Source organism: Dipodomys merriami, unplaced genomic scaffold (genome assembly GCF_024711535.1).
Source record: "Dipodomys merriami isolate MVZ:Mamm:240054 unplaced genomic scaffold, mDipMer1.0.p SCAF_31, whole genome shotgun sequence".
Taxonomy (NCBI): Eukaryota; Metazoa; Chordata; class Mammalia; order Rodentia; family Heteromyidae; genus Dipodomys; species Dipodomys merriami.
This window is the reverse complement of record NW_027204604.1, coordinates 16060650-16075183: the sequence shown is the minus strand read 5'-3', so window position 1 is coordinate 16075183 and position 14534 is coordinate 16060650. Positions and strand designations below refer to the sequence as shown.

At 49.9% G+C, this 14534-nt stretch overlaps 1 protein-coding gene across 1 annotated transcript; it reads left to right on the top strand.

Moving 5' to 3' along the window:
- The first annotated feature begins 7417 nt into the window (after positions 1-7417).
- CUNH1orf53 (chromosome unknown C1orf53 homolog) lies at positions 7418-11700 on the top strand. The gene is made up of 3 exons (XM_070041887.1): positions 7418-7699; positions 10360-10461; positions 11573-11700. The coding sequence occupies exons 1-3, from the start codon at positions 7463-7465 to the stop codon at positions 11642-11644; spliced, it is 411 nt and encodes a 136-aa protein (XP_069897988.1). The 5' UTR covers positions 7418-7462; the 3' UTR covers positions 11645-11700.
- Positions 11701-14534: the final 2834 nt, after the last annotated feature.

Genomic DNA, 14534 nt, shown 5'->3' with positions numbered 1-14534 from the left:
TAGAATCACAGTAACCCTGTTGTCTTAGTGTTCTGAGTCACGGATGCCCCGATGCGTCGGATGAGACACGGTAAGAGTGCTTCACCACAGAGTATTAAACGTGATTCATTCAGGTGGACGGGAACTGCTGCCTTCATTCATTCGTCTGTGCATTAAATAAGCTGTGTTGTCCCTTCCTGTGTTTCTTCCTGCCCCATTTCCTACGCACTTATGCTACTGCAGATACAAAGATAATAAGACAGTTCCTACCCTTTTTAAGTCTGGCAGAGAAAAAACTCAGAGCATAACAGGATGCAGGAGGGAGACACAAATGCAATCAAGCTGTGGGTGTTGCAGAAGGCTTGAGGTGGGAGCGGGAGGGCACACGGCGTAGGGAGCACGTAGGGAAAGGAGCTCAGTACAGAAGGCGATGTGGTAGATAGAAGCCTGAGGTCAGGCACAGTAACTTCAGGAAGTGGCGATGAAGGAAGTGAGGATGAAGTCTGAGGTAGAAAGGAGGGGTAGGATATTCCTGACTAAAGAACACATATGACCTCTGAACCATAAGCCTGCATTATGCATTATCATATCCACAAAGCATTCTGTTCCACGTATGGCTGGAGGAAAGAAATGATAAAGAAGTAGAGCAATGACAGAACCAAAAGAAAGGACCAACGTAAGGCATTTTTAACAAATCTGAAAGTTAGTTAGAAGACTTTACCTACAAGTAACACCTGCTGGACGTGATGGTCTGGAAGGGAGACCAGGACAGGATCTCCCCCACATCTTCACATCAGATGCTGAGGCGCCTGTGCCTTTAAAACAGAAAGCCACAGGAGAAGTAAGAGCTCAGGGTGATGATTAAGTGCTTTGGGGGCATGAGGAATTTGGAGTATTTTTACCTGAATTATGCTCAGCGGGCAGGCCAATATGCAGGTGTGCCGCTCACAAAAGCTTTGATGAGAAGGCAGAGATTTAGAAATCACAGCCACATGGGCTAAAGACCGAGGGAGAGGTGTGAGAAAACCAACGAGTGAAAAAGAAAGAAGGAAGGGGCTGGGAAGGAGGCTCAGTGGCAGAGCGCTTGCCTTGCATGCCTGAGGCCCTGGGTTCGATTCCTCAGCACCACATAAGCAAAAAGAAAAAAGCCGGAAGTGGGGCTGTGGCTCAAGTGGTGGAGTGCTAGCCTTGAGCTGAAGAGCCAAGGGACAGCACCCAGGCCCAGAGTTCAAGCCCCACGACCGGACCCCCCCCCCCCAAAAAAGAAGGAAGGCAGACCTTAGAGAGCCAAAGAAACCATCATCATAGCAACATCAGTTTTAAGAACTGATGATCCAGCTGGGTGCCAGCTCACTCCTGTCATCCTAGCTACTCAGGAGGCTGAGAGCTGAGGATTGTGGTTCAAAGCCAGCTGTGAGACTCTTATCTCCAATTAAATGCCAAGAAGCCTGAAATGGAGCTGTGGCGCAAATGGTAGAGCACTCATCTTGAGCAGAAAAGCTCAGGGTTGGAGCCCAGACCTTGAATTTCAAGCACCAGAAGCAAAATACACACACACACACACACACACACACACACACACACACACACACACACACACACACACACACACACACACACACACACACACACACACACACACACACACACACACACACATTACAATCCAAGAAGTCAAAATTGGAAATACAGATGCATCCACCAGTTTAAAAGCAGCCTGGAGTTTCAGCCAGGTAAGTGCACTGAACTTCGCAGTGGATTTCCAATATTGCTTTTGCTTGGACCTGGAGTGGAAGGTGAGAAAATGGCCTTGGCCAGAGTGACAGCAAAACAGAAAGAAGAGCGCCAGCTGCAGCCCTGGGCGAGGCAGCAACCGTGAAATCAGCAGAGATGTGCTGGCTTGCAAATAGAAATGGTTATCATTCCCTAAAGAGTTTTCTAAGACTAGTTTTGTGAAATAAAGAGTGCTATTGGATGTCTGATTAAATGACCAAAAAGGAAAAAAGAAGAAGAAGAAGATTCCCCATAGGCAACCTTAAGGGCATGTAGCATTTGCTCTCAATCATAAGAATTGGTAGTGAAAATGCATTTCCACACGAGCATGGCATGCCATAACACCGCTGGGCTATTTGAAAAACATCAAATACATAAATCAGTGTCCAAAAGGAATGGAATAGAACGGGCAGGCTACAGACAAGAGATCTGCTGGTAGTGTTGTATCTCTTGGTCCTGATGTGTCCATTTGCAGCACAATATAGTCTCATTCATTAAAAGGTAACACGTAAAGTCAATTAGCAGTCACATTTCCAGGATTCAGACCAAATCATTTCACAATGTACACATCTGTCTTGTCAGTAAAATAATTCAGTGTGATTGAGAATGACTTCAGAGTTAATATTTTTCACTTCGCTCTTCAAAAGCATGAATTTCTAACCTATTTGCAAATGTCCAATATTATGTATAGAAAATTAAACTTTCATATGACACTGTCCATTTGTTAGGAATATGTATTTAAGAATGAAGTACTTCTGAGTCACTTACACAATGAGGAATCTGCCACTCATTGTTCGGTGGGAACCACAGCACTACACAAAAAAGCAGGGGATGGGCTGTGGAGACACAACAAAAACACCTTCCACTGGTTTTGGTTTATGGTATTTGGAGACAATGGCAAAAAATCCCTGTATAAAAAACTAAAATGGCACTACCAGAGACCAAAGGAAGTTCTTCCAGAGGGGAACCAGAAGGCAGTTTGGGGGGTCATATTGTACTTGATGAACATTTCCATACTAAAAACACCCAATAGACTGACGGGGCTGCAGAAAATCATTTTGCTGTTGAAGTCAACACTAGAGTGGATTTGCTTATCTCTGCCCTCTGTACTAACACAGGCCACTTCCGGCCATGAAAGGACAGCCCTGCTGGTTTTGTGACCTGTACTGGTGATGGGTTCACGAATGTGCCTAGGATGTAGACATGGCTGTTCAGACTTCTAGGAGAGAAAAAAACTGCTCCAGCCCTGGTGCCTCCTCACAGGTTCTTCTTTCTCTGAGAGGGATGAGAGTCAAAGACACATAGGAGCTGTGTGCAGCCGTCCTTCACCAATGCAGAAAAAAGCCTGCCTGAAAAGTGAATTAAACCAAGCTGGACACTGGTAGCTCCCCCCTGTAATCCTAGCTACTCAGGAGGCTGAGATCTGAGGATCGTGGTTCAAAACCAGCCCTGGCAGGCAGATCCGTGAGACTCTGATTTCCAATAAATCACCAGAAAACTGGAAGTGGTGCTGTGGCTCAAGTGGTAGAGTGCTCACCTTGAGCTGAAGAGCTGAGGGACAGCGCCCAGGCCCAGAGTTTAAGCCCCATGACCAAAAAAAAAAAAAAAAAAAAAAAAAAGTGAATTAAACCAGAAGAGGCAAAGCAGAAAAAAAAGTATGAGGAGTGGCCATAGACGCCTACAGCAAGTGAGCCATCATGCTGGTGTGTGTACATGGGTGTATGTGCACATAAATATCCACATATGCATAACTGCACACACAAACACATCCCTTTTGTTATAGCCAGGTTGAGCTATATAATTGTATATGTTCATCTTGAATCCTGGAGAGTCCTACCAACTGTTTTCAATTAATATAAATGGTCAGGTGCTGCTGGCTCATGCCTGTAATCCTAGCTACTCCGGAGGCTGAGATCTGAGGATTATAGTTTGAAGCCAGCCTGGGCAGGGAAGTCCATGAGACTCTTATCTCCAATTAACTAGCAAAAAGCAGAAATGGAGCTGTGGCTCAAGTGGTATAGATCCAGCCTTGGGTAAAAAGCTGAGACAGCACTGAGGTGCTAAGTTCAAACTCCAATATTGGTGCATGTGCATGCTTGCACACACATTAATGTAAAAGACATACTGGGAGTCACAATTCCCTGAAAGCTCCCCCCCCCCCCCCCCAAGCACCACAAGTATGTTCATTATCAACATAGACCTCCTCATCCTAAATTAAAGCTTAGGAAACCGAACTTGTATCATATTACAAGTACAACTGCAGCACAAACACACACACACACACACAAACCTTTCTACAGCAAATTCCAATGCAAATGCTTCATTAAAAAAAAAAACCAGTTTCCCACTCAAGATCAAATAAAAACTGAAGAGGACAGAGTATCTGCTCAGAATGTAAGTGTGTCATCAAATCACCAAGGATTTGAGAAGCGTTAAGAGACACTTTCCTCATCTTTTTACTCTACAGGTTTCCAACATAGATTATAGAGTTAAGAGTATACACAGTGCAAATGTGAACAGTACAGAAGAGATTTCTCAGCCTGGATTCCCTGAGGTGTTGATGCACTCCAGTGGGGAAATTTTTAACTTTATTTTTTAATTAATTAATTTATTATTAGTCTGTAGCTTAGGCTGGAAGTGGAGACCCTCCTGCCTCCGCCTCACCGTCAGGATTAGAGGCCTGCACCACTAGATCCTCCCAGCTCAGAAGGACTTTCAACCTAGGAATGCAGATGAGGAAATAGGATTCTGTTTAATCCAGTGATGCTTCACCAAGTAATCCAAAACCAGTCTTATTTTATAATTTTATTAACTTCAAGTAGGCATACAGTTTTATTTCAGCATGTTGGTTTGAGTACAGAGTATCTTGATCATCATACGTTCAATCATTTTCCCGTGTTTCTCTCAACCCCCTCCACCCCTCAATTCTCTTACTACCACTCACACACCACATGCATACATCCTTCCACTCCTCCTCTCTTCATTCGTCTACCCCTCTCCTCTTGAGAGACGGTCCCTTTCTGATCTTGGCTATTGGGTGTTCCAAAAGCCCCAAGGAGTTTCTCTTCTTCAGAATTTGGTAATTGTTCTGCTACTGCTCTACTGAATGTTTTCTATGGCTTCAGTCACCATCTCTCTTCATATATTACCATGTTTTCTTTCCTCTTCTGTGTGTGTGTGTGTGTGTGTGTGTGTGTCAGTTTTGAGCTTGAGTGCTGTCCCTGAGTGCTTTTGCTCAAGGCTAACACTCTACCACTTTGGACCACCACAGCTCCACTTCTATGCCCATGATTTCTAAGTTTAGTCTTTCAGTAGATCCCTGAAATTCTTGCAAAGTACCTGTACTTCTTTGGTTCATTTTTTTTTTATTGTAAAAATACTGTACAGAGGGGTTACAGTTACATGAGTAAGGTAATGAGTACCACTATGTCTTTATTATTGTTTTAAAATCCTGTTAGATTTATAAGAAGCTGCAAATTTCTTTGTACAGAGAGGTTCTTTATTACACAAGGATTTACCTCCCATACTTACAATATGAAGACGAATGATCTGCATTGGAGCAATGCTGCATTATGTGTGAACAGCCTATGAGGTCACTTATAAATGTGTGTATTATGGTCAAGATTTAGAGAATATTACATCACCACAGAGGTCTTTTGGGTTCAGTACCTATACAGTGATTTCTCCTCTCCACCAAAAGTTTCAAGTAATATGCTCCTTTCTAACGTGGCTCCCTTGGTTTTTCACTTAAATCTGGTTCCTACTCTTTCATTTCCTGAAAGTTCTTTCTTCATTCTTGGAATTGACGTCATAACCTATTTGTAGACCTCTAACCTCACTTTTAAAGGCAGTTCAATAAATCTGAACCGCTAAACTTTGTTTCCTTTGACATTTCGGTTGAAGGAGAGGTGTATTCTTTTTTAATTGTACTGTTGGTGATTGCAAATTTGGTCTCGCACTTTCATAACCTTCTGTAGTCTCTAGCCTAACTTTCCAGGATTTAAACTCTTTTTTCAGCACACTGAGTTTTCCCATTAACAACAAAAAAATCTGCAAAATAAGATTCCCATTTATTAAATCGCTGGGATTTTTAGTCGATCAATAGGACTGTTTCAGTCCAATCTTAAAAAGTAAAAACGTGGCATTAGTGGCTCCTACTTGTAATCTTCTCTAGTAAAGAGGCAGAGATCTGAGAGGATCAAGATTCAAAGCCAGCTAGGGCAGGGAACTTCAAGAGATTCTTATCTCCAATTAACAACCAAAAACACAGGCGTGAGCTGGGGTAGAGCACCTGCCTTGAGTAAAACAAGAGCTCCAGGCACAAATCTCAATGAGCTTACAGAGTTGTAGATAGTGTAACAGGGATACTGGTGATCTAAAGCACCTAAGGAATCTACTTTTGTAGCTGTTTTGGTAGAGGCTTGTTGTGGCCCTGAGCTCCATCCCAGCGATTTGGATAAACCACAAATTCTACTTATGCCCTCAAAATCAGCTCCTCTGCCCTCAGCTCTCCATATGAAGAACCAAAATTGTTACTCTTCAACTCTCCTCTTCAAACTCGAGGGGGTGGGATATTAATTCTATCACCGGAAATGATCATTTCCTCATTGAACTTCGTGAGGACATAAAGACATCCACGACCTTTCAGACAGAAAGCAGAAATTCCACTTGGGATTTCTGCAAATGCTTAAGATAGGAAAACAGCACCTTTTCTAATTCTGAGGACGAGCCAAAGAACCAAGCCACGAAGACTCTGCTTCCGACGTCACTGAGGGCTTCGGCCTTCCCTGGGTAGGCCCGGGGAGGTCAGGGATCGCGGGGCCTTGAACCGGTGGGGCTTCGCCGGCTGAAGTCTACTTTGACAGGAGAAATCAAAAGGAAAAGCACAAAAACTGCACTGCCCGAGCGCTTCCTCGGAGGCCTTAGGGGTCCGTGTCAAGCTGCCTGGCGCGGGAGGCCGGGCGCGGGAGGCCGGGCGCGGGAGGATGTGAGTTCAAGAGCTGCCTGGGCGACACGGAAAGAGAGAGGGGAGGGGGAGAGGGAGGGGAGGGGGAGGGAGGGAGGGAGGGAGGGAGGGAGGGAGGGAGGGAGGGAGGGAGGGAGGGAGGAAGGAAGGAAGGAGCGAGCCTTCTATTTCCCATCCGCCTCCCGCAGCCCCGCGCCGGCCGCCCCGCCTCCACAGCCCCGCGCCGGCCGCCCCGCCTCCCGCCCAGCCCCGCGCCGGCCGCCCCGCCTCCCGCCCAGCCCCGCGCCGGCCGCCCCGCCTCCCGCCCAGCCCCGCGCCGGCCGCCCCGCCTCCCGCCCAGCCCCGCGCCGGCCGCCCCGCCTCCCGCCCAGCCCCGCGCCGGCCGCCCCGCCCCCGCAGCCCCGCGCCTCCCGCCCCGCCTCCCGCCCAGCCCCGCGCCGGCCGCCCCGCCTCCCGCCCAGCCCCGCGCCGGCCGCCCCGCCTCCCGCCCAGCCCCGCGCCGGCCGCCCCGCCTCCCGCCCAGCCCCGCGCCGGCCGCCCCGCCTCCCGCCCAGCCCCGCGCCGGCCGCCCCGCCTCCCGCCCAGCCCCGCGCCGGCCGCCCCGCCCCCGCAGCCCCGCGCCTCCCGCCCCGCCTCCCGCCCAGCCCCGCGCCGGCCGCCCCGCCTCCCGCCCAGCCCCGCGCCGGCCGTCCCGCCTCCGCAGCCCCGCGCCGGCCGCCCCGCCCCCGCAGCCCCGCGCCGGCCATGGCGGCCGTGGCGGCCCGGCAGGTCCCCGCGCTGGCGGGCGCGGCGCTCGGAAGGCGGCCTCCGGCTCTCGGCGTCCGGAGAGGTTGGCAACAGCAGCTCTGCTTCGTCCCGTGCTCGGCTCCCGAGGGAGACGGCGGCGGGCCCCCGACCCGCAAGCCCGAGGGGCGGCCGGAGCGCCGAGCGCTCACCGCGGCGGAGCGGCGGATTGTGGAGCTGCACGAAGCCGCGTGCGCGGTGAGGCCCCCCGAGCTGCGCGCCCCTCCGTGCGCATGCGCGCGTTTCCCGGCCGCTGCCGCTCACTCCCAGGGTCCGCGCGCTCCGTGCGATTGCGCACCTCGTCTGGCTACCCTCCTTCCGGGTCTGTGCGCATGCGCGCCCGGCCCGCTCCCTCCCTGGGCCCGAACATGCCCAGTACGCCTGCGCACCTCCTTTGCCCGCACCCCCTCCTACCCGGTCCGTGCGCCTGCGCGCCGGCCTCCCGGAACCCTCCGGACCCCGGGGCTGCGAGGAGGCCGGGCGTCCGCGGTCGGCCTGGCCTCGTCCGCGCCCTCGCCGTCCTGTCCAGTCGCAGTCGCACGGATGGCCGACGAGGGCCTTGGCGCCTGGTCCGGCGGGGAGCGGAGCGGCCGGGGTGCGGAGGGGAGGAGCCCCCGCCCCGTGCCGGCCCGCGCCGTCCGCGGGCGTCGGGTAGGCGGCGAGCTCCCGGCCGAGCCCCTCCGGACACCGCGTCCTCGGCGTTTCCCCCAGCCCCGTCACCGGCCGGGCCGGCTCCCCGGGCCGCCACGCGCGGCCGCAGGGCCGGGGACCTGCGGAGATGGCCGGACGCTGGTGTGCAGCGCGCGTGCAGGGAGCCTGTGCGCGTGTGCGCGTGCGTGTGCGCGCCTTGAAGCAAACACCAGCAGTGTGCAGAGATGAAGACTGTCCCTTCTCTCCTCTCTGTCTCTGTCTCTCTCTGTGTCTCTGTTTCTGTCTATCTCTGTCTCGCTTTGTCTCTGTCTCTCTCTGGCCCTCTCTGGCTTTGCCTCTGTCTGTCTTTGTCTCTCTGTCTCGCTCTGTCTCTGTCTGTCTGTCTGGCTGGCTGGCTCTGGCTCTGTCTGTGTCTCTGTTCTCTGGCTGGCTGGCTGGCTCTCTGGCTCTGTCTGTCTCTCTCTCTCTATGGCCCGCTCTGGCTCTGACTGTCTCTGTCTGTCCCTCTGTCTTGCTCTGTCTCTCTCGCTCTGGCTCTGTCTGTCTGTGTCTCTCCCTCTCCCCCTCTCTCTGGGGCACTCACACGTGTTTCTTCACCCGTGTCACGATCGCAGGCCTGGTGGCTGTGCTGGAGACCACTGAGCAAACCCAATAGCAAGCTGGCTGGTGTCCCCCCCCCCCAGCCAATCAGAGCTCCAATCAGCTCCTCCTTGCATTTCTCCCAGGATGGATGGGCACCCCCTGAATCTCTGCTGTCAGCCTGGATTATCTGAGACTCGTTTGCTGAGGGCAGAGTAAGTGTGCGGAGGCCAGCAGGCTCCGAGGGCTCCATTCTCAGAGAATGCCCCGAGGCACGCGCGTGCGCCTGGCCCTCGCCAAACACTGAGAAGCTGGCATGGGAGAAAAGTGCTAGGAAGTTTCAGTGCTTTCCTGTTTTCTTGCCACAAAGTGAAGTCCTTTGATAATCAATCAGTCACGCTGCCAACGGGTGGTTTGTGCCCCAGGTTTCATGGAATGTGCTCTGTGATCCCGAGGATTTAGGAGGCCTCTGAGACCTGCCGACTCAACTGAATTTCTGCTGCCCGGGTCTGGCTGTGCTGGAAGGTCTCAGAGTAAACCTACACTTGAACTTCATCCTTTTGCTGGATGCTTTTTTTTTTTTTACACAAAAGATGGTTCAAAATCTCAACCAGAATAAAATACCCACCATTAAATAAGACACTATATAATGGACGAAGTCATTCCTAAGTGGTAAAGAATGTGGTGTGTGTGTGTGTGTGTGTCAGAAGGCAGGCTAGTTTCACATGTACTTTCATGAAGAAGGTCTGTCCAGGAGTGGCACTCTTGAGTTACTAATTCTTAAGGGCTTATATAGAAAGCCCATGGGAAAGTTCCTCAAAAAAAATCTCAAGGCTACTATCTCTCAAATGACCCAGATCCACAGAAGTTCTAAAAAGTTTACCTTCACCTTGACACTAAGTACTGCAAATTTTTTAACTGCATTTAAATGCAGGCAGAAGACATCTCTCAACATTTGAAGTAGCCTACTAAACGTTGCTTTTCATCAAACTTCTGAAAGCTGTGAGTGTTAATAGGTTACAACAGTACTTTTTTCACTTCAAAATGGAGCTAATAGCAGTCCAGGAGGAAAAAAGAAAACGTGTAAAACGTGCAGTGGAGTAATGCATCATGAAGGTATAGAAAAGTGTTCAATAAGAGTGAAGGGAATGGTTTCCTATAAGGACTGTTGGTTTTGATTAGCACCTCTCTGTAAGTCTAAATCATGATCCCCATATTGTAAGTAGTGAAATTACAACTGCAACTTCTGAGCAAAAGTTCATTTTCAGCCTCTTAGGCTCTTAAAATCATCTGTTATTAAGCTTGTTACTGAGAAACCAAATGAAAAATCTCAGAGCGGTAGCCACATACTTACTAGGTATAGAGGAGTTCTTGTTTTTCCATTAACTTCTCCCCCCCCCCCCACACACAAACGATATATTTTCTCCTTTAATCATATGGACTTAAACAGTGTAAAATGTCAAAATGCATTCGGTCTGTAATTGCAGGTGCAGTTTAAATTGCTGGGAAGAAATTTAAAACTTTTCCAAAAATTATTTTTGCAGTATTTTAGGAGCAGAGACTATGCTGAGGAGATATGATGAACCTTAATGAAGATTAATGAATCGCTTTATTGTATTACTCTGCAGGCTGGCCAGCTAAGCTACGCCGACCCTGCTACCGGCCTTGCGGTGTTCACAAGACTGGCTCACTTGCAGAGAGGTTCTTGCTGTGGCTCTGCCTGCCGACACGTGAGTTGAGTAATAACTCCCACGTTACAGCAGCAGTATGCCCAGCTTCTGTAACTTCGTAAATACCTATTATTTGAAAAACAAGTCAAATAAAAAGCGAAAATAGACCTGGAGTGCACTTTTCACAAGCTGCTTTACCAAAGGACAATGAAGTCCTTAGTACCAACCTAGGGCCTTTAAAGTGAATGGAACTTTGTAGCGTTTCCCTGTAAGTAAGCATCAGACCCTCAAAAAGAAATTCATAGGAGCTCTTTATTGCAAGGAAACTCATGAAGTTTCAAATAAGTTGGCTTCATTAGGCAGGTACAAAGAAAGCAGGAAAAGAAATCAAGCATGTTGCAGACTAGACCCTAGAAAGCTTTTTATTTTTCTTTTATTAATCTGAACAAATAGAAATTTGCCCAGCATTGAGAAGTGAGTTTCCTACAAATGATTGAGATTTTTATCTCATCCCTTCTTCACCTTCTCTTTCTCCCCTTCCCTCTTTTCTATCTCCTTGTCTCCTTCCCTTTTTTCTTCCCTCCCTTCCTCTGTATGTCTCCTCCCTCTTTCTGTCTCCCTTCCAGCTGTCCTCTCTTCCTCCATCTGTCCCCCTCCCTTCTTCTCCCTTCCCTTCCTCCCTCCCCTCTTTTTCTTGCTTTAAGATTAAGATTATAAACAGATACCCTCTACTTGCAGAGCTCTTTTTATGTTTCGTTGCAAGAAGGTGTTATTTCCTTTGGCTGGACCACTTTATAATTAAGGAATAGACACTAAATGTAAATACTATTGAAAAACTCAGTGTGTTTTCCTACCTGTGCCATTAGCTGTTTCTAATCAAATGTGTAAGAGCTTTGTGTAAATTGAGGACCTAAGGATTTTTTTTTAAAGAGTGGTGTTTGACAGTAAAATTCCTGAAGTTGGAAGGATGTATTTCGGAAATGGCTCCTGCACCCTAATTAGGACCATTTGCCTGAGGTTTTACTATTCAGTCTCTTCAGGGTTCAAGACTTGATAGATCAAATGGTCTACACAACCTCCTTAGTAGTGTCTTCTGTTTACCATGAAATGTGTGCTTTTTAGAGATAATGGTTACATGATGCAATAATCATTTGTTTGATTTCTTTTTCAGTGTCCGTATGGTCAAGTCAATGTCAAAGATCCATCCAAAAAGAAGCAATTCAATTCTTACTTTTATGTTTGACAAAATTGCAGTTCTCTAACTGAACTTTTATTTAATAAAGAAAGCTCCAAACCACATGCTTTCTATGTTGTTAGTCATTGAACACCACTTTGATATTAAATATATATCTCCAACAACATAAATAAACTCACAAAACGTCACACATGCTGTGTGTTTCTGGGGGGATAGATTGGTAATTATTTTCCTATCCTTTTGCTTCATGATCAATCACATGTGGAAGAAAGAAAAGTAATGGCTGTACCAGAAAAGCAGAGTAGCTGTGGGATCATTGAGTAGCCCTGGGTTTTCTTCAGTCCTTGTTCTTTTACTGGTTGGTCCATGTTAGCAATCCAAGAGTTACTGGCAAATGGTGGAGCTTATTCCTCACTGGATTGATATCATGCTCTGAACAGATGAATGCCCCAGAGAAGCACCATTCTGTGACATGAGATGTTCTCAACCTCCCATGGTTCCTTCAATAAAATCTTGACACTCTCTTGCCTTGAGGGGATGGGCCACTGAAGAAATCTCCTTCTCTCTGCCAGCCTTTCCTCCTCCATTTCTTTTACCATTTCCTGTGTGAGTCTCCCCTTAAACCTTGGATTACTTTTTCCTCGATTTCTTTCACTGCGGTAATCTTCTTGGGAGAGGTCAGTCTCCAAGCTGAGTGAGGAGATGCTGTTGACCTTTCTTCCCAGACCTTCTTGCTCGGCCATGAGAACAGTGGTTTTTCCGCACATCTTGGCTAGCTGAGCCCTTTAAGAAGGCTGACCTTCACCTTTCCCCTTCCCTTTACGAAACAGCTGTGGGGTGCTGGGTGTGGGGGGGGGTTGCCCCAGACCTTCAGACTACACCAGGCTTTCAGGTTTTAGCTAACCAGAGAGTTCTAGTGCCTTCTACCACATTCAATTCAAACTAAAAGCTCTTGTTTAGTTGTAAAAATAGATAAAAAAGAAGCCTAGGAATTTGAGTATTTACTTATGACTTAAAAAAAATATCTAATGTTAAATTGTCTCCCAAAACTGTTGGCAATTTTGTGCCCCCAGGAACGTTCTCTGGCCATGATGAGCTGAGTTAGGCCTTGTGCCTTGTGTTTTGAGGGGAAGGAATTAGAGGAGTTGGCATTGTGAGCATGGAGGCAATTAATCTTTCCAGAAGGACGTGAAGATTCCTTGGGAGCCAGTTCCTAGAATATTCTTAGGTCAAGAAGCAACCCATTGCCTCCATTCCCACTCCACACTCAAACTCTCGCTCTCTCTCCCTTCCCCTCTCCCCTCTCTCTCCGTCCCTGTCTCCCCTCTCCCCCTCTCGATTTGAAGGCCAGCCAGGTGAGGTTGTGGTTGGGCAGGGGATGGCAGTCACAGAGGAGAAAAGGAAATGGAACTAGGGAAGCAGTAAAAGAGTTCATTTTGAAAAGGACTCCTGAGAAAGGCCAGTTTTGAGGAAACCCCTTGGAGGGATGGATGGGAATCAGCCCATCTTCCCAGCCCCCGGCCGCCCAAGACCCAGGCCGGGGAGGTAGCCTTCCCCACGATTCGGATTCCCGAGTGGGCATTGGTGATTCTTGTTGGGTGGCCTTCCAGCCTTGCTGTCGGCCGGCGAAGGAGCTGCGGGGAGCGGAGCAACCCCTTCTCCGCCTTCCTTGCACCTGATCCCGGGCAGAGGTCTGAAGTTGGCTGGTAGTGGGGTCGGGGAGTGCAAAGTACTGAAGAACCACAGTCAGGGGTGGCGTGGGGCGGTGCTGCAGCGTTAAACGCTATACAACCACATAAATGGGCCTCGCTGCCAGAGGTTTAAGCTATATTGTATTCGCACGTTGTAAAATAAACATTTCGGTTTCATGTTTGGTGTGTGCGCACACTCATGGGATGCACGGATCTCCCCCATCAGCCCTGGTACCCCTCCAGTCCCAGGGCGCAAGCAATCGAGGCGGACCTGTGATTTCTAGATTGTTTCTAACCCAGCCTGCGCTGTGGGAAGGTCTTCCCTGGGCAGGGGTCGGGGCAGGGCCTCCTGTAGACCAAGGGAGGGCAGAAGGACTTTCATTCTTTCAAGCAGCACCTGGAGGTCCCAAACAGCTCTTCTCCAAAGGTGTCGGCAAGATGTGTTTGGCACGCACAGCTCCAACATCAAACAACAAAAAAACCAAACCAGTGGGGCGCTGGAGGCTCACGCCTGTCACCCCAGCTACCCAGAAGGCTGAGATCTGAGGATCAGGGCTCAAAACCAGCCTGGGCAGGAAAGTCCGAGAGACTCTTATCTCCAATAAACCACCAGACCGGAAGTGGCGCCGTGGCTCAAGGGGTAGAGCGCTCACTTTGAGCTGAAGAGCTGAGGAACAGCGCCCAGGCCCAGAGTTCGAGCCCCACGACCGACACAAACAAACAAAAGCCCAGTGGGTCTTAGGGCCGTCAACTCCAGACTAGGCAGGGGAAGGAGGCGCTGGCAGGAAGACGGTTGCTGCAGGAGAAGGCCCAGCCCCTGAGGCTCCATTGTGGGAGGGGGGTCCCTTTTGTTCTGCTTAGGAGAATCGGGTTTCCGAGCCCAAGTGGCCAAAGCACCCACGGCGGCGGCGTGGAGCCGGACACGGGCCGGCCCTGTTCCCCCGGCGCCGGACGGGCTCGCCCTGGTCCCCCGCCGGGCGCACCCGGGGGCGGGAGAATCGGGGGCGGCCGGGCGCTCGGGGTTCAGATGGATCCCACGCTCCCCACCCGACCCAGATGTGCACGGAGGGCGTGCGCAGGTGTGCGCGCAGCAGCCTGTGTGCGTGTGAGCGCACGCGCGTGTGCGTGCGATGGGCTTATTCTTATCAAATACCTGAAACAGTTGGGGACCCCCCCCTGCCCCAGCAGGCCAGCTGACAACCTGGGCTCGGAGCGGGGTCGGGCCGGCGTCGGGGCGCACACTGGGC